This window comes from Psammomys obesus, unplaced genomic scaffold (genome assembly GCF_907164565.1).
Source record: "Psammomys obesus unplaced genomic scaffold, mPsaObe1.curated_primary_1811, whole genome shotgun sequence".
Taxonomy (NCBI): domain Eukaryota; kingdom Metazoa; phylum Chordata; class Mammalia; order Rodentia; family Muridae; genus Psammomys; species Psammomys obesus.
Window position 1 is genome coordinate 700,509 of NW_026592509.1, and position 26,541 is coordinate 727,049.

A 26,541-nucleotide genomic window follows, 5' to 3' on the forward strand; every position below is an offset into this window, starting at 1 on the left:
TTACTGAGATGATGGGCCTCATGATGCCGTGCTGTCGAGCCAGCGAGTCAGGGCTAACCTTACTTTCCAAATGAGTGTGTTTCCCAGGCTGCCAGTTGTCTTCAGGACAATTCCCCTGAGCCACTAGGTGGTGGACTTGTTGCATGAATAAAACAAACTAGCCTGCTTTAGTCTGGAGACTGGAGAGTAGAGTTCCTGTGGCCGAGAGAAATACAGCTGGAGCTGGGGGGCTGCAGGGATGAAATCTCAGAAAAGCACAATAGAACTTGATTAAAAAAAAAAAATGTTATTTAGTCTATTCACACCACCTCATCTCCCAGGCACCAACAGTAACAGAGCTTGTGGGAGGGAGCTGACCAGCAAAACACAGGTGTCCGGTCATACATAAATGTCAAATAAACTGAATAATCCCTCAGTATAAGTATTTCTCCAGTATCTCGGGGAACATTCTTACACCGAATACTCTTTACTATATATCATAAGCCTCAAATCTGTCTGCTTATTTGCGTATCTGTTGACCCCCTACTAAGAGGTGAGCCGAAGGCTGGAGTGACAGTGACCCCCGATGGTGGGAGTGACCCCGTGCCTGGAGTACCTGCATTCCGGAGGCAGGGGCGAGAGGATCAGGATTTTTAAGACAGCCTCAGGACCATAGTGAGTTTGAGACCAGCTCCGATTAAGACCTGGTCTCAAGAGAAATAAAACACAAAAAGGGGGGCTGGCAAAATGGCTCAGGAGGTAAAGTAAGTAGCTTGCTGTGCGATGACCCACGCCTGGGGACCCGGGTAACGTGAAGATGGTGGGGAGCCTGAGTCTACAGTGCCATTCATGTCCCGACCTCCACATGCATGCTCAGGAATAACAGACGTTTGGACAGAGCAGGGAGGGGCCCCAAAAAAGCGCTCACTGGGTCAGCGTGAGGACCTAGGTGCAGAGCCCGTAATCTAGATAAAAAGCCGGGCACAGCGGACTCCCTGAACCCCAGCCCTGGGAGGTGGTGTCACCAAACCCGTGGAGGCTCACGACACCCTGTCTTTGTCCCTAGCTTCTTGGCCCCTCTGCCCTCACAGCCATTGCTGTCTTCCTCAGCCTTCTCCTTCTGAATTTCTTCATTACCAAGAAGAAGAGCTACTATCAGGTATGGCTTTTGGGAATGGGGACACCTTGGGTGGGTAAACAGCCTTGGGGTTCTGGTTGCAGACAGGTAGGGAGAGGCAAGAGGCTACAGGGCTGGCCTTGCCCTTCCATGTTGTCAGACCCGTGTCCCTAGACAAGCCTCCGTTCCTTCTAGAATGTCGCCCCTTCCCAAAGTGGCCCCAAGCTGTTGTCCCTCAGTGACTCTTACCTCTGCCCCCAACTCAGCCCAGGGGAGTGTGTGGCAGCCAAAGAAGCCACACCCATGCTGCTGAGGCCACTCCATGTCAAAGCCTAAGGCCCCACCATGGCCAATGTCACCACCTCGCCTCCTCCCCCTGTCCCTTACCCTAGTCTGCTTCCTCACACAGCCACACACAGGTGTCCTTTGGCTGCAGCTCTTACTTCTGTAGCACTTCTCTCAGAGCATCGCCCAGGGCCGTCACACTAGAAGCTTCCAAGCATTGAGGGCGGAGGCAGCCTCGGAATAGGGGAACAGTAGGTGGGGTTTAGTACACCATCAGGTCTGCTGAGATGGCTCACTTGCTGACAGGTCTGACCCCTGAGTCTGACCCCAGGACCACATGGTGAGGGGAGAGAACCAACTCTTTCAGGTTGTCCCAACCTCTACATGCTCGCTGTGGCGTACGCGTGCTCATACGTGTACACAATAAATAAACGACGTGAAAGCAAAAGTGGTTGAACCAGATGTGGTGGTGCACACCTTTGATCCTGGCATGCAGGAGACAGATGGGGGAATCTCTGTGAGTCTGAGGCCAGCCTGGTCTACATAGCAAATACAGGCCAGCCAGGACTAAGTAGTGAGAAGCTATCTCAAAAACAAACAAACAAACAAACAAACAAACAAACAAACAATCAGCACAGGCCTGCCTTCCCAGTACCAGGGAGGCAGGTGGATAGTTTGGGGCCAGGCTGCACTACACAGCAGACGGTGTATTAACGGCAGGAGAGGGAAGTGTTCAGTCAAGTTGGTGAATCACAGGAGAGTGGAGGTAGATGAACTGAACCCTCCTAACTGTCCCCTCAGCCCTCTACTGTCCCCTCTGCCCTCTACTGTCACCTGTCAGCCTTGGTGACCTCTGCGGGCAGGCACTCCCCCTCCCTGCCTGTGCTTCTGCAGATCCTGGACACCCTCCCGGCAGATGTCCAGGCCCCATCTCTCCCGTGCTACCCAGACTGGCCAGGCCCTAGGTAGCCTCAAAGGCGCTCTCCGCATAGCTGCCCTGCAGTCTCTTGCATTAAACACGAAACCTTAAATACTTTCCCCTGACCTGTCTGACCTTCAAGCCCTGCCTGCTGCAGTCAGCCCTCTCCCCAAGAACCCAGCTCGCTGCCGCTCTTTCCTCCAGTCCCCTGGATTTCTCTGGGTTCACACTGTTCCCTCCCTGAAGGTTCCCTTCTCCTGTCCCCACCCACTCCAGCTTCGCACTCACCACACTGGGTTCTGCAGCCTCCTGTCCTCAGGAAAGCCCTCCTGGCAGCTCACCCACACCCACAGGGCTTCTGATGGCATAATAAAAGCAGGCTCAGGAGGCTGTGATAGCTGGCAGGGGGCGGGGTCAGGGGTTAATGAGGGCCCACGGTGGGGTTGGCGACCCTGGCAGAGATGCTGGGTTGCTGTGTGGGTTGGAGAAAGACTCAGCAGGGTTTGTGGCAGAATGGCTGCAGGGGCCACAGGGATGGAGATTTCCAGGCTGGCCCCTCTCTTGCCTCTTCTCTCCCGTCTCAGGAAGAGCAGATGAGACAGAAGGCCTCCCGAGCACGGCTCACCAGCTCCATACTCAGAACTGTGAGAACCATCAAGTCCCACGGCTGGGAGCAAGCCTTCCTGGAGAGACTCCTTCAGATCCGGGACCAGGAGATCAGCGCTCTGAAGACCTCCACCGTCCTCTTCTCCGTGTCTCTGGTGTCCTTCCAAGTGTCTACATTTCTGGTGACGTCATTCTGGTCTCACTGCTGACAGGGGCTGGGAGAGGGTATGCTTGCAGTGGAGAGCCTGTGCCAACGGCCCGCAGCTTACACGTATGGAACCCAGGGTCACCTCAGTGGGCTCTGCCCCACAGAAAGGGACAGCAGGCTCAGTGCCACCCATGTGCTTTAACAGGTGGCGCTGGTTGTGTTTGCTGTCCACACCCTGGTGGCAGAGGACAACGCCATGGATGCAGAGAAGGCTTTTGTGACCCTCACAGTGCTCAGCATCCTTAACAAAGCCCAGGCCTTTCTGCCCTTCTCTGTATACTGCATCGTTCAGGTGAGGTGTGAGGATGGCTCCACGGAGCTCAGCCCAGACTCTAGACCACTGTCAGCAGAAGAGTGAGGGGAGGGAAAGGTCTAGTGTACAGCCGGACGCCATTAGAAGTGGATCAGAGTGCACAGGGAAACCTCAGCCAGCATCCCTGGAGAATGTGCCACTTACATTTGAGAACTCATCCCGGGTTCCCTCCTTGAATGGGGCCTTTCATTTCTCTGCCTTTTCTATCTTGTCTTCCCATCACACATCCTAAAAAAGACATGTTAAAAAAAAAAAAGAGGAAGATTGAAGATTTGAACTGCTTCCTCCTCCTACTCCTTTGTCCTGCTGTGTGTGTGTGAGAGAGAGAGAAACATCAGGTGTCTTCCTCTGTCCCTCTCCACCTTATTTTTTAATATTAACTTTTTTATTCTTTGAGAATTCCAATCAACATATTTTGATCATGTTCACCCCATCTTCTCCTAACTGCTCTCAAATCCATTCCCTATCCATTTCCAACATTGTGGTTTCTCTCTCTCTCTCTCTCTTTCTTTTTTATAACCTACTGAGTCCAGTTTGTGCTGAGCATGTGCTCCTCAGTGTGGGCCATCCTCAAAAGTGTGGTTGACCTACCGGAAGCCACACCCTTAAATAAAACTGACTGTCTTAGTAGTTTCTCTTGCTGTCATAAAACACCGTGACCAAAAGCAACTTGGGGAGGAAAAAGATTATTTCAACTGACAGCTTGCAAGTCCATTATCTAGGGAAGTCAGGATAGGAAGGAACTCAAGGCAGGAACTGATACAGAGGCCATGAAGAAATGTTGCTTACTGATTTACTCAGCCTACTTTTTTTTTTTTTCAGGGTGGTGGTGGTTCAGAGACAGGGTTTCTCTGTGTAGCCTTGGCTGTCCTGGACTCACTTTGTAGACCAGGCTGGCCTCGAACTCACAGAGAGCTGCCTGTCTCTGCCTCCCAGAGTGCTGGGATTTCAGGCATGTGCCACCATTCAAGGCCAGCCTACTTTCTTATACGCCCCAGAACCAAGAAGAAGTTCTCTAGGCTTGCCTACGAGCCTGTTTTCATGATGTTTTCACAATTGAGAGTCCCTTTTCTCAAATGACTCTGGCTTATGTCAAGGTGACATAAACTCACCAACACACCCACCCTCGCTCAGAAACCATTAACTATCCTTAGCTCCTCAGCCATGAAGCCACATGCGTTCTCCCCTCATCCATGCTAGAATGTTGACTGCTTGATCTTGCACAGGCAGCCACAGCTGCTGTGAGTTCACAAGGGCAGCAGTCCTGCAGTGTCCAGAAGACACTGTTTCCTTCCAGTCCTCCCTGACCTCTGGCTCTTACAAGCTTTCTGCTCCCTCTTCCCCAGCCTGGGAGAAAGGGGGTGTGATCTAGAAATCATGCTTGTGAGCTCTTTGCAGACAGTTGTTCTCTGTGCTCTGACAAGCTGTAAGTTTCTGCATTAACCAAGGTCTGAAAGCTGCGCTTATGTGAGGTATAAAGAGATACATTTAGAAAGAAAGATACACATTTAGAGAACAGTTGAGTTGAAGTCCATTTGGCAACACATTAGTAAGCTTACTCCTAAAGCTTACCAGCTTCCCCAGCTGTGGGTTATTGGCCAGATTTAGAGTACAAGGTGCGCATTTCTACCTGTGGAGCAGGCCTTAAGTCCATCAGAAAACTTTTGGGTACCCCATGACATTAAGCCAGCCTTGCACCCCGGAGCACATCTCTCCATGACAGTCACCTGTTGCTCAGCGTTCACAGCTAGGTAAGAGAGTTGGTTACGCTCTCACTAGCAGCCTGCACAGCACCTTCTGAAACCATAAAAGCTGGCCGGCAGGGAGGCTGCCCAGTCAGCACCAGCTTAGTTTCTCCATGCCCCACGACCAAAGCATGTTGTGCTTTCAGCAACAGGGGATTACCATCAAGTTCTGGTGGGCACTGTGAGTAACTGTTGTTTTTAGGGTCTCTCCAGGTCAGAGCTGAGATATTCCACATCCGACACTAGGCATTTTAGTAGGTGATACATGGTTTATGAGAAAAGTATCATCTCTTGTGTAGGGTAACTCCAGTTAAATACATATACATACACATGTGCCTGCACGCACACACACGGAAGCTTGTAAAACAGCAGGTTTTCATATTGCTTTTTCAAAAATCCTAGGTACTAGTTATTCCTCCCTGTGCCCCACTTTAGTTTTTAGACAGTCTCTCACTGAATCCAGAGTTTATAAGCTCTCTCTAGAGAGCTCCAGGAATCCACCTGTCCCCACCCTCCAAATATTGGGATGGCAGACATGGATTGCCATGCCCAGCTTTTATGGTGGCTCTGGGGTTTGAACCCCGGTCCTCATACTTGTATATCATGCAGTTTGCCCCACCGAGCTATCTCCTCAGCCCCAGGCTCTACACATAGAGCAGCCTCCAGTCACCAAGCGTAAATGTGCAATGGCTGCTCAAGAAGCCCCCCCCCCCGGAAGTTACTCCACATTGCTGCTGCCGGAACAGGTGCCGCCCGCTTCCCAGGCCTTACTTTGAGGCCGCTGGCTTGTTCCAGCCTTTCTCTCTTGGATTGAAGAGCGGAGAGCAGTCCTCCCTCCTGTCAAGGTCGCTGTTTTCTATGACCTACAGATGGTCCAGCATCTAGCAAGTGCCGTGTTGGGCTGAGCCCTCAGGAAGCCTTCACCAGGCATTTCCAAAAGCCCTTCTGGCTTGGTGACTAGCCTGCTCTTGTCTCTCCAGGCTCGAGTGTCCTTTGGTCGGCTGGCTGCCTTCCTGTGCCTTGAAGAAGTGGACCCCCACGGCATGGTCTCCAGTCCCCCCAGATGCTGTGAGTGCTGAGACGGGTGGGGGAGGGGTGGCAAGACCACACATGCAACGCAGGTCCTACCATCCGCCATGTCACTTGGTACCCAACACTGAATCTTCCGCACTGCGGGCTGCCACCTCAGTGCTCGGAAGTGGGGTACCCCTTCAAGTCCTTACCCTTATGCGGAAGACCGGGAAGACAGGCACAGCTCCAGTGAGCCTGCTCTGCCCCACCCCCTCAGTCCTGTCACTTTCACCCACTGCTATGTGACTGCAGTTGCTTTTGCTGTGGGGAGGGATGGCAGAGGATGGCCTTCACCAGATGGAGCTTCCCACGCAGTTAATATAAGTGGGACGTCTGGTCAACCTGCTTGTCTGAAACATGCCCGCCAGTACTTAAACTCCGGCCCTCGGGATGGACGTGCCACCCCAGGGACATCTCTGAAACCAGGCTCTGTTAACCCGTTAGAGCCTCAGTGCCCATCTTCAGGGTCCAAGCACCTGATGGGTGGAGGGCTTGTCTGGGGAATCAAATTAAGTACCACACTTAGACTAGAACATCTGCAAAGTTAATGCATTTTATTTACTTATTTAAATGTTTGGCTTAAAAACTGGAGGGGTGATTTACTTCCATCTTATGTGCATAGGTGTTTTTCTTGCATGTCTGTCTGTGTACCTGTGAGTGTTCAATACCCAGGGGGGCCAGAGGAGGGCATCGGTTCCCCTGGAATTGGAGCTCCAGGTGGCTGTGAGCTGCCCTGTGCGTACGCTGGGGATTGAGCCTGGGCTCTCTGCAAGAGCAGCCAGTGCTCTAAACACTGACTCATCTCTCTGCCCCCTTCCATTTTTTGGCTTTTTGAGGCAGGCTGTGATAAACCAGGGTGGCCTTGAACTTGCTTTGTAGCCAAGGTTGGACTTGAACTCATGATCTGTCTGCCTCCTCCTCCCAAATACTGGGATTACAGGCACAAGCCAGCACACTGAGATCATCTTTTTATTTACTTAAATAAATACCCTTATTGGTGATCTTCATTATATAGCCCAAGCTGGTATCACATTCACTCTATAGTCCAGCAAGCAGGATTTAAACCTCGGGCTGCCTGTCCCTGAATTACAATGTTATTATGGCAGGGTTACTACGAGACAGCAGTTAGCAGGGCAACGGCCTTGTGAGACTTCCAGCTGAAACTTAATGCTGTGAGGGTAGAGCTTTCAAGGCCTTTACCACTGTGCACGGGGATGCCAGGAGGGCAGGATCAGCTCCTGATACTGTCTTTCTGTGTCCTGCAGCCTCGACGGATCACATTTCTGTACACAATGGCACCTTTGCTTGGTCCCAGGAGAGCCTGCCCTGCCTGCACCGGTATGAAAGCCCACAGAGAGATGCTCTTGGCTCCTGGGGTTCTGTGCAGAGAGGCAAGGGTTCCCGTGTGCTACAGCTCTATAGAGTGGACACAGGGTACCTGAGCCTCCCTCGTTAGGCAGAAGACACCCCTCTGTTCCCACCTGGCTGAGAGGAGTCTCATAGCCTCATCAGCTATGACCTCCTTCTGGGCCTCTTGTATCAGTTCCAAGGTCATTGTCATTCAGCCCCAAAGCATCTCACAAAGAGAAGGAAAATCTGGCCATTTCTGTCCACCTCTAGCCATACCCTCAGGAGTGTTTGCTGGGAATTCACTTTCTACACACCAAGCTCAGTTCTGGATGCTGGGGCCAGATGGAAGGCCAGGGCTCTGTTCTCTTAGGGTGACGTCTGGATGAGCATGGGGCACAAGTGGAAAGCCTGGGGAAGGGACTAAGCCCACAGTGCGAGAAGGTTGGCATTCCAGCTACGGGCACCACAGAGGTCGGGGGAAGGCTTCTTCAACAGTGGGGAGACAAAGAGCGAAGACTCTGAGGCAGGAGCATGCTGAGGCCCAGTTCTCAGTCTGGACATTGGGGCTGGGGCTTTCTCACTGTGGCCGTCCTGGGCCTTGCGGTGTGTTTAGCAGAACGAAGAGCTACTGAACTCTGGCCCCAATCAACTGTGCGACAAAACACCCCTAGGTGTTGCCAAATGACTACACCCAACTGGGATAAAATCACCCTTCTTGAGAACCACTGGATGTGTTTAAGAAACACTAAGACAGGCAGTGGTGGCACATGCTTTTAATTCCAGCACCTGGGAGGCAGGATCAGGTGGGTCTCTAAGTCTTAGGCCAGCCTGGTCTACAGAACTTATTCCAGGACAGCCATGGCTACACAGAGAAACCCTGTCTTGGAGGAGGAGGAAAAGGAGGAAGAGGAGAATGAGAGGCACTCAGAGTGACTGGGTATAACTCATACTCACCAGAACTTTCCTTTTGACTCTCAGTCAAAGCTTGGAACTGATTTGGGTTTTTTGGTTTTGAAACAGTTCACTTTGTGGCCTTGGCTGGCCTGGAACTCACCCTGTAGACCAGGCTGGCCTGGAACTCATAGAGATCTGCCTGCCTCTGCCTCCCAAGTGCTGAGATTAGAGGTGCACATCACCACATCCAGCCCTGACTTGATCTTTAACAGGCCCCTGTGGCTTCTGGGTAAGGGCTGACTGCAGACGGGAGTGGGCAGGGGCAGGGGCAGGGAGAGCAGCAAGGCATGCATTGCAAAGGCCTAAGCAAGAGGCTACAGCTGCCAAGGCCTCACACCATGATCTCCTCCATGTGTGTGCATGTGTTTGTGCACATGTCCACATGGATCTGCATTAGTGGCACGCTTGTGGCCACACAAATGTGCCTGTGCTCTACCCGTGACTGTGTATACTAATGTTTGTGGCATGCCCATAGGTGCTTGTGCAGCAGGCACATGCGTGTCCATGTGATGTGCTCAGATGTGAGGAGAAAGGCAATTCAGATAGCTAGACCAGGGTCAGGGAGGAGAGTCCCCAGATAGTCTCCTCATGGGCTCTCCAAGGCCTGAGCAGCAGGATGGGGGTGTGTCCGGGGTTCCCTGCTTCGGTACACACCCAGGCTAGGCCTTCAGGGCTGCATCTCCCCTGGGTTGTCAGGATCAACCTCACCGTGCCCCAGGGCTGTCTGCTGGCTGTTGTGGGTCCAGTGGGGGCTGGGAAGTCCTCCCTGCTGTCTGCCCTGCTTGGGGAGCTGTTGAAGGTAGAAGGGTCTGTGAACATTGAGGTAAGGCCACCCCTGTCCCTCCCCACCCTGGCTGCTAATATGCTGCACATCTTCCCCGCACAGCTAAGATCCCTCCTGCTTATTGCCTCAGCTCCACCCTCAGCACCCAGCTCCCCCACTCTCACGTGAACCACCAACATCGGGGCGTGTTTCAGGGTTCCGTGGCCTACGTGCCACAGGAGGCCTGGGTCCAGAATACCTCGGTGGTGGAGAATGTGTGCTTCAGGCAGGAGCTGGACCTGCCCTGGTTGCAGAAAGTTCTAGAAGCCTGTGCCCTGGCGTCTGATGTGGCCAGCTTCCCCTCAGGAGTTCACACCCCAATAGGGGAGCAGGTGAGGAGCCCCTGGGGTCATATGCCTCCCTGCCTGAGGGCAGTAAGATGGGGAATACTTGGGACAGAAAGTGAGGAGGGAAGGCGGCCCCAGCTCAGGGCCAAACATATAGCAGCCGTTCAGTTATTGAGGAGAAACTGTTAAAAAAAAATTTTAAACAGAGACAAAGGGGGGGCAGAGTGCCCTGCTGGGTAAGGTTAGTCAAATCGCTCCCCCTCTCTTGACCTCACCAAAGGATCTGAGCAGAGATGGTTCCCACAGCCACCTGGAGCTAAAGAACACACAAATCAGAAAACCAAGCAGAAGCTGGCATGAGCCTGCTCCCCGCTCCCCAGCCTCCCTTCTGAGACACTGTCTGCATGCATGGTGTCTGCCCTCTCCTCCTCCACGCTATGACTCTGCCCCTTTCTGCTCACTGAGGCCACCACTCTGTCCTCACTGCTAAATATCCAGTCCTTGCTTTCATCCATCCACTTAGTCAGCTGATGCTCACCACGGCTGCTCTGCTGGGATGTGCTTGGTTGTGGGGTCTAGCAGTGAGCAACCATGTTCTCTCCTGACCCTTTTGCCTAATGAGTGAGTGCTGGGAAAGGTCTGTCCTTGAAGGTGAGGGGGGCGGGGGAGGGGGGGCGCATAAGCCCTACATGCGCTTTGGGGAGACAACTTTCCAGCTGAAGAAGAGCATGAAAACAGACATTCAGTGAGCATGGTGGGATCCTTGTACCTGGGGAGTGAAGGAACAGGGAGCTATGACAGGAGATGATGAGGAGAGAGAAATGGGGTCATGTGGGAGCTTTCTGGGGATGGTCCAGACTTTGTCTCTAGCTCTAAGGGAAGCGGGAAATTCCGGGAGTTCTAAGGAGGAGGGGGAGTACCTGACCTGTTGGTATGATGCTCTCTGTCTGCTGGGCTGGGATTGGCCTCAAGAGAGAAAGGACCCCACCCCAGCCAGGTGTGGGAGTGCATGTCATCTCAGCGCTCAAGAAGCTGAGGCGAGAAGACCACAGGCGCTAGACCCTGTCTCAAATGAAAGCAACGAGGGCTGTGGCTCAGAGGAGAAGGCGTTGCTCAGAATCTGCAATGGCCTCAGGTTCTGTCCCCAGCATTGATCCCCACTTCCTAATCCAGGGGTCAGCCTACATTTTCTAGGAAGGGCCAGAGAGTAACTCTTGTACAGTGTGAGGGCCATTTGTCGCCTGTCCCAGTTACCCACCTCTGACCCCTGAGTTGCAAAAGTCATCATAGACCATCAGTCAGTGGATAGATGGCTGTGTCCCAATAAAACTTTATTTACAAAGACAAGTAGTAGGCCAGATTTGATCCTTAGCACTTAGCCGGCTCAGTGTTTAGAGCCAAGTGTGACCAAAGGAACAGGTACCTTGAGCTACCCCTGGCTGAATGAGCAGGTGTATCCCTCCTCTATGTCCTTATGTTTTGCTGTTGCTTTGTGTTTCGAGGCGGGGTTTCTCCGTGTAACAGCCCTGGCTGGTCTGGACTCACTCTGTAGAGCAGGCGGGGCTCGAATCCACAGAGGTCCACCTACCTCTGCCTCCCGTGCTGGGATGACAGGCGTCACCAGCAGATGTTCAGCTGAGTCCCTTTCTCGCTCATGTTCCCAGGGCATGAATCTTTCCGGGGGCCAGAAGCAGCGGCTGAGCTTGGCTAGGGCTGTGTACAGAAAGGCTGCTGTGTACCTGCTGGATGACCCTCTGGCAGCCCTGGATGCCCACGTCAGCCAGCATGTCTTCAAACAGGTCATCGGACCCTGTGGACTGCTCCAGGGTACAGTAAGTGTGTGTCAGAGGGTGAAGCTGAGGAAGTCCTGAGAGTTCTGTCTTAACCAAGGGTTGTCTCGCTAGCTCTTCTTGAGTCCAGTTTTCTTCTTTGTATCAACCAGCTCTTCCTGCAACAATGCTGCATAACGAACAGCTCCCCAAATCTCAGTGGCTTACACTTATATCTTTCTTAGGGAATTTGTGATTCAACTACTTATAATGTTTCGACTTCATGGTGGTCCAAAAATGGTACATATTGTTTTTATGATATGAGGATTTTGATCTTTTCCTGGGGTAGCAATACTTTCTCATAGTGCTAGTTGGTGGCCATCAACTGTGGCTCCATTTGCAATGCCTCGAGAAGTACCTCATGGTGGAGCCCTGGTGTTATGTGTGTTATGAGTAACGTATCCCCAGGTTGGATGTGACTCAGTGGTAGTATTACACGCACAGGGCCTTGAGTTCCACCCCAACACTCGTGAACAGGGGCATGGCACATTCCTGTAATTCTACCACTTGGGAAGTAGAGGCAGGATAATCAGAAGTTCAAGGTATCCTTGATGTCTTGGCTAATATTAGCTGTTAAGTTAGCACAGTCTAGTCATCTGAGAGGAAAGCCTCGGCTGAAGAATTTCCTAGATCAGATTGGCCTCTGGGCATGTCTGTTAATTGATGTAAGGAGGGCCCAGCCCACTGGGGATGGCTCTACCACTATCTGAAGAAATTTAATTCAGAACATGGCTGCTCCGGCAAGAGATCACATCCAAAGACCTTCTACGTCTGTGTGACCCAGCTGGAATACAAACACACCTTTAATCCAGGAGACAGAGGCAAGCAGATCTGAGTTCAAGGCCAGCCTGGTATAGAGCAAGTTTTAGGCAAAGAAAAGCTTGGGTCCAGCCATGGTGGCACATGCCTTTAATCCCAAACAATGAAGGAAAAATTAGTTTGTAGAAGGAAGCACCCATTTTGAAAGTGATGTCTAATTGAGTGGCAGAAAAAGAAAGTGACAAATCAGAATAGGATATGCCCAACTCTCATGAGATGGAGAGGAAGGGGCAGTGCAGAGAGAAAGGGGGAAGGAGAGAGAAAAAGAAAGGGAGAGTTTTATTTTACTAGGACAGTAAAAGAGTGACAGGTTGAAGAAAGAGAACTCAAGTGAAGACAGAATGAGCCAGAGAATGAGAAGGAGCCAGAAGGTTAGAACAGATTTCTGGAGTTAGTTTGAGGCCAAGCAAAGCAATTTTGAGGTCAAGAGAAAAGCTAGATTGAATAAGTCATCTGGAATAGGAGTTTGAGACAGAACAGCTGATTTGAACCAGCCAGTCAGAACTCAGTAAGAACAGGAAAGGATGAACTTACTCAGTAGTCTCAGAGGATGAAAACTTTCTAGGCCTTGGTTAGATTGCACAGAGGCTAGAAACTTCTAGGACTAGGCCTAGGTTAGCGGACAGAGGCAGTAAGCATCGAAGACAGTAACTGAAACAGGTGAATAAAAGTTGCTTTTACAGACGCCAGGCGTGGTGGTGCAAGCCTTTAATCCCAGTGCTTAGGGAAGCCTGGTCTACAAAGCTAGTCTAGGACAACCAAGGCTGCAGAGAAACCCTGTCTCAAAAAACAAACCAATTTTTTTTAAGTTCCTTTTACAACCCTCCTTAGGCAGGTGGTTCTGGGCTGTGCCACAAAGCTAGCTAAGCGTGGTTCTCTGAGGGAGCCATCCAACACGCCACACCCTCACGGTGGCTGCTGGGCTGAGTACTTTCCCTGCCTTCAGGTCCCTGCCTCATTTCCCTCAGTGATGGACGGTGATCTGGAAGTGTAAGCCAGATAAACTCTTTCCTCCTGTGACCTGGAAGTGTAAACCCAATGAACCCTTCCCCCCTTAAGTTGCCTCAGGTCACAGTGTTTGTCACAGTCACAGAAAGGAAGTTAGAACACTTGGCTACAGAGTGGGTTCAAGGCCAGCCTGGGCTACATGAAACCTTCTTTCAAAAAATTTTTCAAATGTATTTCCACTTGCTGTATTTTGAAGTTAAGGTGAGTTTCTCAGGTCACCCCACAACCTCACCAGAATGAGAAGCTCCCAAGGGCTCACCTTAAGCCCACATTGCAGCTTAAGATAGGCCCCCTACTCTCTCTGGAGACTGTTCTCCACAGCAAGGGCAAGTACACAGGAAGGGGTAGGGTGCCCCCCTCTGTCCTGGGGGCACTCCAGCACATGTAACTTCTGCTCTTGCCCACCCCAGACTCGGATCCTCGTGACACACTCGCTGCACGTCCTGCCCCAGGTTGACCAGATCCTGGTACTGGCCGATGGGACCATCGCAGAGATGGGTTCTTATCGGGACCTTCTGCGTAGGAATGGAGCCCTCATGGACCTTCTGGATGGAGCCAGGCAGCCTGCAGGTGGAAGAGAAGAAGGTATTGGCTGGGCATCGCTGAGGCTGTGCCCGGCTCTGGCTACCCTCTGGGAGAAGGCTGCGAGGGTCCTGCTGCTGTGGGTGGAGTACCTTAACCACACCCAGCTTGAGGGCCCATCTGCAACCTCTTCCCTGCAGACACCCTCTCCTCCCCCACAAACAGCCGAGGACACCGCCCGGGACTCTGTCTTTCATCATACTGTGGTTCTCTTTGCGTGTTTGTGTGTGTAGGCGCACACTCGTGCCCGTGTGCATTCACATGTGGCTGGGGCCAGAGCTGAATTCCAGCTGTCATTCTCAGCAGCTGTCCAGCCTGCTTTCAGAGCCAGGGTCTCCTTGATTTGGAGTTTCAGGGACCCTTCATCTCTGCCTTCACTGGGCCGGGGGCGCAGGCGTGCACGGCCATGCCTGGCTTTTTCTGTGGGTTCTGGGTGTGGAACTCAGGTCCTCACACCGTGAGACAAGCACTTCACCAGCTTAGCCATTTCCTTTGATCCCACAAGAGCCCTCTGAGGTAGGGCCAGCCACTACTGCCTTGTACAGATGAGCAAACTGAGGCCTATGCCTTTGGTCCCAGAATACAATTCAGGGTGCATCATCAGTGTCTATGCTCAAGGATGCTATGAAGACACTTCAGGGAGCATTAAGGTTCCTCTGCCTTCTAGAGGGTAAACACCAAACTTCCAAAAGTAACATCTCCCATGAGCATACAGTGAGAAATGCCAGCTAAGACACTCACCTTGCCTCAGCTCATTGAGTCGTGCCGAGGCACGGTGCCTAATTGTCTCCATTTTACAGATGAGAAAACTGAGGCCCGAAAGCCAACACACTGGCCCAAGGTTACATGTGTGGCTTGTCGGCAATAGTGCTGGGCCACAGAGCCAAACTACTAGAGGCCAGAGAACATGCTTGTGAACTGGTAGGCCGCTGCTGGCTTCCATGCCCTCCACATCCTCAACTCTTGCTTTAATGTTACCTTTGCCTTTTCCAGAAACATCTGCTCAGCATTGGCCCTAAATGACAGGCTGGGGAGATGGCCCAGTTGCTGCAGCACCTTGCAAGCAGAAGGACCTGAGTTCAGTCCCCAAGGAAAATACTGGGCATGGTAACACACACATAGTCCCAGCTTCAGGGAGACTGAGACAGGAGGATCCGTGGGACTTAATGCCCAGTCAGCACGACCTAACTAGTGAATGCTAGAGAGAGATCTGTCTCACAAGACAAGGTAGACAACACCCCTAAGGATCATACTCAGGATTGTCCTCCAGCCTCTGCCTGGGTGCATACACAAATACACAGGCATGCACACAGATGTACACACACACACCTGTCTTAGCTACTTTTCTATTGCTGTAGTGAGACATCAGGACCAGGGCAACTTATAGAAGAAAGAGTTTATTTGGTGCTTACAGTTCAAAGCGTTGGAGTCCGTGACCATCAGGGTGGAGCATGTGGCTGCAGGCAGGCAGGCACGGTAGCTGAAAACTCTCATCTTGAGACACAAATCACAAGATACTGGGAGTGACTTGGGCTTTGGAAACTCTGAAAGCTGCCAAAGACACACCTCCTTTGACAGGCCACACCTCCTGCTCCTTCCCACGTAGTTCTAGCAACTGGAGCCAAGTGTTCAAATGTATGAGTCTCTGGGGGCCGGTCTCATTCAAACCAATACGGCACTTAACTGTAGGCTCACAGTGCCATTGTCTCTGAGCTTAACAATGGGACCGTGAGCACAGAACTTGGCCATTTGTATTAGACAGCTTTTGCTGTCCAGACAGTGCTCGGGCAAGTATGTGGAGGAAGCAAAGACAGCTTGACCTTGTACAATATTCACTGCTACTTCCCAACTCCATAGCATGCGCTCAGCATTTTCTGAATGAGTGAATGAGACTGAATGAATGATGCTCCTGACCCCAGGAAGGGTTGAGAGCAGAGAAAGGTTGCTAGAGCAGCAGCGGGAACCGTGCTAGGAAATGTTTGCTCAGGAAAGTTAAGGCAGCAGAGAGCAGTGAGTGTCAAAGCCAATATCTGGATTCTTCAGTGTGGCCTTCACTGACACCCTTGACCCTTGCAGGGGCACATGCGGAGGCCACTGGTGATGACCTTGGAGGCTTTCCTGGAGGTGGGAGGTCCAAGCACAGACCAGAGAGGTAGGTTCACCGGTGTTGAGCAAGGGAGGGCCAGGCTGAAGCCAAAACAAGATCTGCTTGTGGCTACTGTCCTCAGGCAGAGAGGGGACAGCCAGACTCACATATGGAGTGCCTGCTGGATGCCCTCATGGGCTCAGTGACATGTATCATTCACTCACCCCAAATAAGCCACCAGCCAACTGGCAGTGGTAAGCCTCTCAATGGTCAGGTCTAAGACAAGTACCTTCTAGTGGGCCAGTGCCAGTCATTAGAGCAGGGCAGACTGGCTTCCAGGAAAGCCTCAGTGTGGCTGGACATGACTATGCTAGACTCATGTTCCTATTCTGTCAGGCAGGCTGAGCTAGAGTTCCGACAGAGTCCACAGGTAGGGGGCACCAAGAGGGAGCCCACTGCCCCCTCCTACCAGTCCTCTCATCCAGTGGACTTTGACAACAGGCCACTGTGTACCAGGAGTGTGGACTTCCTGACCAGCAGAGCACACAGGGAAGCTTAGGGTCTTCGGGCCCTGAGGATGGGACAGGTCCTCTGACATCATGACTGCTGGTCACCCTGAGTGTCCATGACTAGCAGGGCGATGCTCACGAGCTGAGTAAAATCAGGTAGATGTGCATATGTAGACGTGGGAGTGGATGGAAAGCTGAATTGTGATAGGGAGAAAGGGAGGAAGGGAATGTTCGTGCATGAACTGACAGGTGTATGGATGGGTAGAATGAAGGAAAGATGGAAGAACAGATGGTAGATGGATGAATGAATGAATGTATGGAAGGAAAGGTGCAAAGAAGCATGGATGACTGGAAAGATGAATGGTTAGATACAAGGAAGAATGGACACATAGAAGGATGCTGGGGTGGATGGTGGAGGGAAGGAACGAGGAACAGACGAATGGATAGAAAAAGGGATGGATGGATCGATGATTCATGGGAGAGAGCATGATTGATGAACGCTAGGAAGACAATAAACGGGTAATAAATGACAGATAGCCCCATTTTGTACCTAGACACACAGGCACAGAACAGCTTAGTCCACACCTCCACAGATGACAGGAATATGAATGTCTTTAGCATCAAAACTGTGAAAAACTGACATTCAGACAAGCTGCAGTGAGGAATCTAAGGGTGCACAGCAGGGGCAAAACAACCAGAACCAAGTTCAGGCCAAAGGGAAACTCTGGAAGATGGGGTTCCATATTTGGACAACGTTTTCTTTTGGTGAACTGGCAGCAGGGGAAAGGCTTGCTTGACTCCAGTGATGGAGCTGGGTGCCATGTCGGAGGAAGTATGTGCCTGGATCAGGCATCCACCCATGCATCCATCCATGCACCTACGCGCCCATGCAGTCAAGCACCCTTCCTTTTATCCATCCACACACCTGCCCATCCTTTTTCTACCCACCCACCCCTGCATCTCTCCTCCCTTCCTCCCGTCCACCCATGCTTTCTATCCATCCTTTCTTTCTAGCCAGTATCCATGCATCCTTCTTCCTGTCCATCCACCCATGCATCCGTGAATGCACACCCCTCCCTCCATCCTGAGTGAATGAATGACCAAATAGGAAGAATGCTGCAGAGCTCACTGGCTCCACCGGAAGGAGCTCACAGTCCCGTATGGGAAGAGACACTAACCCAACCTGATTTTCCTCGAAATGATAGGCCCAGGCCCATCGAGTCAGCCCCTGTGAAGGACAGCACTTCAGACACACAGACAGAGCCTTCTCTGGATGACCCTAAGGAGACAGGATTGACAAATGAAGAGGACGGCGTGCGCTATGGCCGGGTAAGGAGCAGGCTCCTGCTTCAGATCCAACACCTCGGGGAAGGCACTCAACTTCCTCAGGCACCTACTGTGGGACAAATGAGATTATAACCTTCCTGTTTCCTAATCCTTATGATCTCCCCCCTTGCCCCGGTCCCTCAGAAAAGCTAAAGAGTAGTAGCCTCATTTTAGAGATGAAGGAGCAAGGCATGCAAGGGTTGACACTTGCCTCTATGACCAACACTCAAGTCTAGGAAGCCCAGATCCGAAATCCACGCTATCGTTCTCATCTCCCATGCTGCCCCCCTTCATCCGTCAGCCCCCCTTATCCTTAACCTGTGCGTTTATCCCTCACTCATCCTCAGTCACCCACATCATGGCTTCTCATGACCCATGTGAGTCTCTTCAGAGGCATCCTGAGGCCGGTGTCTGAGGGTAGAGGGCGTGCCCCCTGAGGCTTCGCTAGTGTTGCCTCTGGGCGTTTGACCCCCCCCTCCCCTTCTCTGCCACCCTCCCTTCCGTGTCGCCTAGGTGAAGACCACCACATACCTGAGCTACCTGCGGGCGGTGGGCACACCCCTCTGCACGTACACCCTGTTTCTCTTCCTCTGCCAGCAAGTGGCGTCCTTCTGCCAGGGCTACTGGCTGAGCCTCTGGGCCGACGACCCCGTCGTGGATGGGCGGCAGGCACACGCAGCCCTGCGCGGCTGGGTCTTTGGGCTCCTCGGCTGTCTCCAAGGTAACCCACGTCAGTGAGCATGGCTCAAACCCTACCCCCCACCCCACTTCCTCTGTCCTTGAGTGTCTGCCCAGAATGTCCCAGGACCAACCATCACTTTGTCCTTAAGTGGGGCCTGGGGACAGTACTGCCCTTCTAAGACGGCGTCTCTGAGGTTAGCTAATGACATCAATCGCCTGCCGCAAGCCTCCTGACACTGCCACGTTCATCACACCTCAGTCCCAGTCACAACCCCTCCCCAGCGCACACTCGGCCTCTTCCACCGATCCCATGTTCTCCTTTTTTTTAATTTTTTTTTATTCTTCAAAAAGCATTTGCTTATTTATTTACTTCTTTTCGGTGTGTGCGTGAGCACGTGGACAGCACAGCACACGGCCACACCTGCCAGAGCTGTTTTCCCTGCCTACCATGCTATCCCAGGGCTGAGTGCTCAGCCACGGCAGCAAGACCTGTTCCTGCTCAGCCTTCTCCCAGCCCCACTTAATCTGTCCTTTCAATGAGAGACAGTCTTTCCTCCCAGTCCAGGCTGACCTCGAACTCAGGATCGCTCTGCTTCGACGCCCACATGCTGGGATTACAGGTGTACATCACCACACTCAACTCCTTCTAAATAATTAATAATAATAATAATAATTCCTGAAGTGACTGTGGGTTCACCTCCGCCATAAGGCAAGATGCAAAGAGCTCCCATGTGTCCCCTGCCAGGGACACCAGGCTGCAAAGTGACGCTGCCATATTGCAACAAGGATATTGACTAAGCCACCCTGTGACCTTCTGTGCAGTGGCACCAGCAGTGGTCTGTGGAGAGCCACAACTTCACACTCAGGCTACCGAGCAGCCACGCCCTTCAGGGATCACCTATGCTGTCTTTATAGCCTCATCCTCCCTATTCCGGTCTCCCCACTGTCCTCAACCCCTGATTCTCCTCTGTCTCAGTCATGGCCACAGTGAAAACAAAGTGTTCTTGAGCATGTGAGTTTGGCCCCGTCATGAAAGTTAGTTGTTTGGGTTAGTCAGCAATAGTGTCACACGCCTGCAACCGCAGCTGCTGGAGGCTGAAGATAGGATGGGCACAATCCTGGACTCAAGGACAGCCCAGGTAAGCTGGTGAGGTACTAGGGTAAAATGGGGCCTGGGAGATGGCTTGGAGTGTGGGCATCTGCCACCAAACCTGCTGACTTAAGTTCAACTTTAGTGAGCCGTGAGGTGGAAGGAGAGGTCAGATTCCCATAGGTTGTCTTCTGACCTCTTGACTGCTCTGGCATGGACACACACACACACACTACATGCAATTTTTAAGTTAAAAGCAAATGGGGGCATCTGAGGCTATAACTTCACGTAGATGCTTGCCTAGCGGGCGTGAGGCCCTGGGCTCAGTCCCCACCACTGCAAACAAAAGGCAGCTTCGTGTGACTCTCTAGAACTATAGGCATCTCAGCAAGATGCCGTGAGCCTGACTCCCTTGTAAAATAGGAATGCTGGCCGACGTTAGGGACCCTTACAGTTTGTAGACCTGTGTGACCAGACTTACTTGGTGAGTTCTTCTTTCTTCACCCTCCTCTCTCTCTTTTCTTCTTCCCTTTCAATCCCCTAACACTAGACAGGAGAGAAAAAAAAGGGATGATGTCATTGTTGGATTACTTCCTGTTGATTAGGGGCATCTAGCTCCTTGGGGCAAGCTTGATAACCACCATTGGGACATCTAATTTCCTCCTCCTCCTCTTCTTCTTGTTTCCTCTTTATGCATTACTGCTTAACAAATCACAACCAACAGCAACCAGCCATCAACCCAGCTGCCTCTCAGGGCCCTAGCATTTACATATAAGCCCCTTGAAAACTCCCCAAAATTCCAAGTGTCACAGTCACAAACCATAGTCCACTGCTGTGAAGCAGACCCGTGTCCTCACACCTGGGATTGAAACAAAAGCATATCCTTACATTTCTGTATTTTCTAAGGACACCAAAATTCCAAAATTCTCACTACAGACCAGTCTGCACAGCTGGGAGAAGCTGCCTGAGTGCAGGTGGTCGCTAAATCCAGACAGACCCTGAGCTGTCAGTCAGCCAAGCTGGAATGAGCTTGAACTCCCATTTGGGTGGCACACAAGCTGCGTGCTGGCAACCTAGGGCTAGCCTGGGGTGATAGCATACCCTTGAAGTCTCAGCATTCCAGAGGTGGAGGCAGGGAGATCAGGCATTCGAAGCTTTCCTCTGCTACGTCACAAGTTCAAGGCCAACTTGGGCTACATGAGACAAAGAACATGGGCTACATGTCTCAAAAGAAAAACGTCTCTGTGAACTGGTCAGTCTCTAGGACCACAGAGGAGGCTGTGAGAGTAGCAGGAGCAGAAGGCTAGGGAGCGCTCTGCTTCCCTCAGGCTGCCTCAGTAGCCCCAACACAGCTCTCTGCTCCAGCTCATCCTTCATCTAACAGGGAAGGATCTGATTGGCCCCTTTATGAGTCAGGCAACCATCACAAACCAGTCAGTAACACCGTGGCTGGTGCTCTGACTGGCTAGCTGAGTCACGTGACTGCCTACACTGCACTATGGGACCAGGATTGACAGTAGTGTCCCCCTGGCAGTACCTCTCCTTTCAATCTTTCCCATCTTCTGGTGTTCCCCTTAGCTGTGGCCGACCACTCTCTGTCTCTGTCTGTTTATCTGCCTCCTGCCTGTGCCCCATTCTTAGGATACAAAGAACAGATGTAGGCCCCACCCTAAATCTAGAATATTCATTTATTGTACTTATGAAACTCGTATTTCTAGATAAAGTTGCATTTGGGGGTTGGGGTGGGCATGAGTTGGGGAGACTGTATTCAGCCCTCCATCTGTGAGTCTGTTACATCATATGTTGGGGTGTTGGGAGAACTGGCCCAGCCTAACAGCGGGTTCCACTCCAACTCCCCCTCTGCAGCCATCGGACTGTTTGCCTCTGTGGCTGCTGTGTTCCTGGGTGGGGCCCGGGCCTCAGGCCTCCTCTTCCGGAGCCTCCTGTGGGACGTAGCTCGCTCTCCCATCGGCTTCTTCGAGCGCACGCCGGTCGGGAGCCTGCTGAACCGCTTCTCCAGGGAGACAGACACGGTGGATTTGGACATCCCCGACAAGCTGAGGTCTCTGCTGACCCACGCCTTCGGGCTCCTGGAGGTCGGCCTGGCGGTGACGATGGCCACGCCCCTCGCCATCGTGGCCATATTGCCGCTCATGTTCCTCTACGCTGGGTTTCAGGTATGGAGATGTCAGAGCCCAGGGCTAGCTGAGGTCACTTCTGGCGGTCCCCTGCCTCTGGGCAAGGCTCGGTGGGGGAAGGTCTGCAGCTTGGCATGGAATAGAGAGCCTCACTCCTGACCCCCAGGGCAGAGACAGCACCCCGGAGAACCCACACAAGCCTCTGCCTCTCAGTCCTTCCCTAGAGTTCTTCATGTCTCAGTGTTGGGCCTTACTTCTTGCAGCGTTCCTTCCTCCCATGCTCACTGCAAAGCACTGAACTGCACAGGTGGGACTGTATTGCATTAAGGTGACGGTTTTACCTTGCCAGGCCAGAGGCCCTCTGAAATTGACCTCACACAAAGATCAGCACTTGAGCCAGGAGCAGTGGGCCACAGCTTTGCTGCCTGAGTGGACTCACAGCCTGGCAGTTTGGCTGCATGACACTGCGTTCTGGTCTTTGAGAAGCTCAGGCTAGCCCAGCCAGGCCTCAATCTATACATGCTTTTGCCAGTAGACAGTTGTCCTGACCTCAGCTGCCCTCCACTCTGCCTCGTCCCAGCCTCCCCAAGAAAGTCTTTCACTGACTCAGGAAAGATTCTAATTGGCCTGTGGTGATGGGTCACGTGCTTGTCCTAAACCAGTCACAGGGCCAGAGCTCTATCAGCTAGACTGGGCCCCATGACCATCTACTTGTCGAGGCCAATGACTGACAGTACCCCTTCCCAGCTCTCCTGTCAGCGATCGTGACTGCTGCTGGCCTCAGCTGGCCCAGATCGTCCCTCAGTCCACCTGACCGGGGGGCAGAGGCTTTGGAGTCAGGCGGAGATGGCTTTGAACGGGGTCCTGCTGCTGGCCAGGCCTCCTGCTCCTGAGAAAGCAAGCAAGGGGCCCAAGCAGGCCCAGCAGAGGGCGCCAGCTGCTCGTGTGCTCTAAGAGCTTCCTCTCTGTCTCTGTCCCTCCTCCGTCCCCTACCACAGAGCCTCTACGTGGCCACCTCCTGCCAGCTGAGGCGCCTGGAGTCAGCCAGCTACTCATCTGTGTGTTCTCACATGGCTGAGACCTTCCAGGGCAGTCTGGTGGTCAGGGCCTTCCGTGCCCAGGGACCCTTCACGGCTCAGCACGACGCCCTCATGGATGAAAACCAGAGGGTCAGTTTCCCACGCCTGGTAGCTGACAGGTAGGAAGAGCCGGGATCAGAATAGACCTGGAGCGCACACGCATGTACGCACACACGAGTGCACACACACACAGAGAAATTTGAGCTGCATGGTTAGAGGGCCCGGATGGCTTGACCGCAGTCCCACAAGCAGGGACAGTCTGAAGCCTCGTCCCACTGAGAACATCTGAACACACACAACAGCAGAGTACCTGACGTCCAGTGGGTTTGAGGCACAGAAAGAAGTGGCGTTGCCAGCCAGCCATGCCAACCTCTGTTTCCTTGGTGACAAGGAGGCTGGTATCAAGCATCCTTAACCACCTTTTGGGGTTAAGCAAGAGAAGATGTGGGTTCAACTTCCAGCTCTGCAGTTTCGAGCTGGCAGACCCCACAGGTTACACAACCTCTCTGATCCCCACTTATTCAAGCGGTCACACCCAAGGTGGCATGAAGGATTGAATCACTGCCGGGAGTTCTTGTGATGTGCTTGCCACATGCCTGGCACTGTCCCAGTCCTTCTTAGCCTCAGTTCCTCAAATGGGAAGAGTATCTTCTCCACTGGCAGCAGGAGGAGTAGACATCACACGTGAGGCCCCCAGTGACATGATAGGTGCTTGTTCAGTCCGGTCCGAGCACCTTGAACATGCCCAGCCCATAATACATGCTCACTATCTGTTAAATAAATGAGTGGACAAATGGCTGAACGGAAGAACAGGACCCAGTGACAGAGGCACACTGTACTATCCAGCAAGAATGCATTCGTTGAGCACAAACTTCATGCTGAACTATGGACGGAACCAGAAATGAGGAAACAAGATCCTTGTCCCCACAAAGCCCAGGGCTCCTAGTGGTGATGTCAATTGGTGACATTAAATGATTTGGCTGGTGAGAGTATCACGGGAAGGAGGTCAGTGGGTGAGAGAGAAAGGAGAAACCCAACAAGGGCAGGCTCCCAGGAGAGGTAGCACTGGGGCTGGGTGCTTGTGAGGAAGAGCCAAACGAGGAGGCAGGCGGGGCGAGGAGACCACTCAGAAGGTATCGAGCCTGCCTCGAAAGTAGGAGGGCGTGACTGGTCGGCAGAACTGGCCTTACAGCACCCAGGCTGTGGCGCGAGCTTGTCTCAGCACTCGGGAGAGGGGCTTTATGGAGCCCGGCTGGCAAGCCAGTCCAACTCTGGACATGCTGTAGGCCATGTCTCACTGGTAGACCCGGCTGGCAGTGGCGGCACAAGCCTTTAATGCCAGCGCTCAGGAGGTAGAGGCAGGAGAATCTCTGAATTCAAGGACAGTCTTGTCTACAGAGTGAGTTCCAGAGCTACACAGAGAAACCCTGTCTTTAAAAAAACAAAGCAGCAAAACCCACGGTGGATGACACCAGAGAAATGATAGTTGAGAGTATAGCTTGCACACGCGTGTATACATGTAGCCACATGCACCCCAGGGAGGGAGCTGGGAGGGAACAGGCCGAGCCGGGATAGAAAATACACATCTCCAAAACAGGAAGCTCTACGGATCCTCCGGCATGTGTCAGCCCGCAGCTGGGCCACTGGGTAGACAGAATAGTGTTCTCTCCTCCCCAAGTCTGGACCCATAGTGGGCCCCCTGGGGTCCTGAGCGTTTACCACAACCAGGCTTTACAGCCACTGCAGGGCCCTGGGGGTGGTGAGCACCGGCCGTGCCCAGTGCCCCCACACCCACAGAAGTGGGTCCTGTTGGTCCTGCTGAGCTGTGTGTCCCTTTACAGGTGGTTGGCGGCCAACCTGGAACTCCTGGGGAATGGCCTGATGTTCGTGGCCACTACCTGTGCTGTGCTGAGCAAGGCTCACCTGAGTGCTGGCCTTGTGGGCTTCTCCGTCTCCGCTGCCCTCCAGGTACCCAGCACCTCACCTCACCTCTCCTCACCTCTCCTCACCTCACCTCACCTCACCTCACCTCACCTCTCCTCACCTCACCTCTCCTCACCTCTCCTCACCTCACCTCACCTCACCTCACCTCACCTCTCCTCACCTCTCCTCACCTCTCCTCACCTCTCCTCACCTCTCCTCACCTCACCTCACCTCTCCTCACCTCTCCTCACCTCTCCTCACCTCTCCTCACCTCACCTCACCTCACCTCACCTCTCCTCACCTCTCCTCACCTCTCCTCACCTCACCTGTGTGGGTCAGTCAGAGGCAGGTGGGCCTCTGGAGTATTTCCAAGGACTCCCGGGTCTCCACTGCCCAGCACTGGGGAAGTACGGCTCTTAGGGAACCTTATGTGGCCTCAAGCAAGCAGCTCAGACCGTCCGTGTGCCCGTCCAAGTGATGGGCTTTGAACATCCATGGGTTAGCTGCGACAGGGGAGGGGTTGACAGCAGGTTTCTAGCGGGGTGTTTGTGGTTAGCTTTTGCTATTATGCCGTGTCCACAAACACAGACATATACACTCTTTTTTTTTTTTTTTTCTGAGACAGGGTTTCACTCTGTAACCTTGGCTGTCCTGGGCTTGCTTTGTAGAGATCCACTTGTCTCTGCCTCCCCAAGTGCTGGGATTACAGGATTACCACCACACCCAGCTACATACTCTCTTTTATACACTTTCTCTCTCACACATAAAAACACACCCTCACACACACATTCTTTACCCTCTCTCTTACACACACTCTTACATGCATACTCTCTCACATTCTCCTTTCTCACACACTCATTCTCTCCTCTCTCTCTCTCTCTCTCTCTCTCTCTCTCTCTCCCCTCTCTCACTCATCTGTACAGGCAGCATCAGATGGTGGAATTGTTGCTTCATGCTTTGTGGATCAAATCTCCCTTGGGGGTCAGTGCTCTGGGCAGAACTGGCAGCAGCAGGAAAGGCCGGGGGCCTGGTGTCAGACAGACACGGCCAAAAGAGGGAGGACAGAGGGGGCCGGGCCGGCCAGGGAACCGCTCGCTCGTGGAGTCGGAGGCTGAGAGCGGGGTGGAAATCTGGGGAGACCTAGCCCGACTGCAGAGGCTGCCTGAATGGAAGCCACAGAGCCAGGTCTTTCTGGTGTCCTGGGAGGGCCAGGCACCCTCCTGGTCCTGTCTCACTGTTCGGGGCCAGCGGATTTGTCACCTGCACCCTATGTGCTGTTGGCGGAAGTCCAGTCCCACCCCTGTGGGCGCAGGTCCTCCATTTCCCTGTTCCTACACCCCCCTCTCCACCCCCACCTGGCACTTGGGCAGTGAGGCCGGATGCTGAGAACCCAGAGGACCCAGCTGAGGTGTCTCCTCAACCCAGGTGACACAGACCCTGCAGTGGGTGGTCCGAAGCTGCTCGGACCTGGAGAACAGCATGGTGGCAGTGGAGCGGGTGCAGGACTACGCGAGCACCCCCAAAGAGGTGACTACAGGGTGATGGACTGAGGGGCGCCGGGCCAGGCTGCTGCCTGCCCCTTCCTTCCCACAAGCAGCGTCGCCGTGGGCTGCAGCGAGAGTGAGGAGCTTAAAACCCTGCTTTTCCCTGGAGCAGGGCAGGCCACTTGTCTGAGCGCTGAGTGATAGTGCTCAGGAGGGGCAGGAGGGGCGCTCCCTCAGCATGGTGACAGTGTTACAGGACAGCCACGCTCCAGCCGTGCAGCGGGGCACGGACGGGACGAGGCCGTCACCCATGAAAAGGACAGTGCTGCT

General features: G+C 53.0%; 1 protein-coding gene across 5 annotated transcripts in view; it reads left to right on the plus strand.

Annotated features, from left to right (window-relative positions):
• Positions 1 to 26,541, plus strand: part of Abcc6 (ATP binding cassette subfamily C member 6) — a 49,849-nt gene that overhangs the window by 18,431 nt on the left and 4,877 nt on the right. For 2 of the 5 annotated variants that reach the window (XM_055613397.1, XM_055613398.1), the window contains 16 exons: positions 1,046 to 1,138; positions 2,885 to 3,088; positions 3,260 to 3,406; positions 6,153 to 6,240; positions 7,509 to 7,581; positions 9,244 to 9,370; positions 9,526 to 9,702; positions 11,322 to 11,489; positions 13,724 to 13,898; positions 15,972 to 16,047; positions 17,696 to 17,819; positions 18,330 to 18,537; positions 21,454 to 21,764; positions 22,724 to 22,923; positions 24,646 to 24,772; positions 26,153 to 26,254. In XM_055613397.1, coding sequence (XP_055469372.1) covers positions 1,046 to 1,138; positions 2,885 to 3,088; positions 3,260 to 3,406; positions 6,153 to 6,240; positions 7,509 to 7,581; positions 9,244 to 9,370; positions 9,526 to 9,702; positions 11,322 to 11,489; positions 13,724 to 13,898; positions 15,972 to 16,047; positions 17,696 to 17,819; positions 18,330 to 18,537; positions 21,454 to 21,764; positions 22,724 to 22,923; positions 24,646 to 24,772; positions 26,153 to 26,254 — 2,400 coding nt within the window. The other 3 variants (XM_055613400.1, XM_055613399.1, XM_055613402.1) reach the window with 3 other exon arrangements.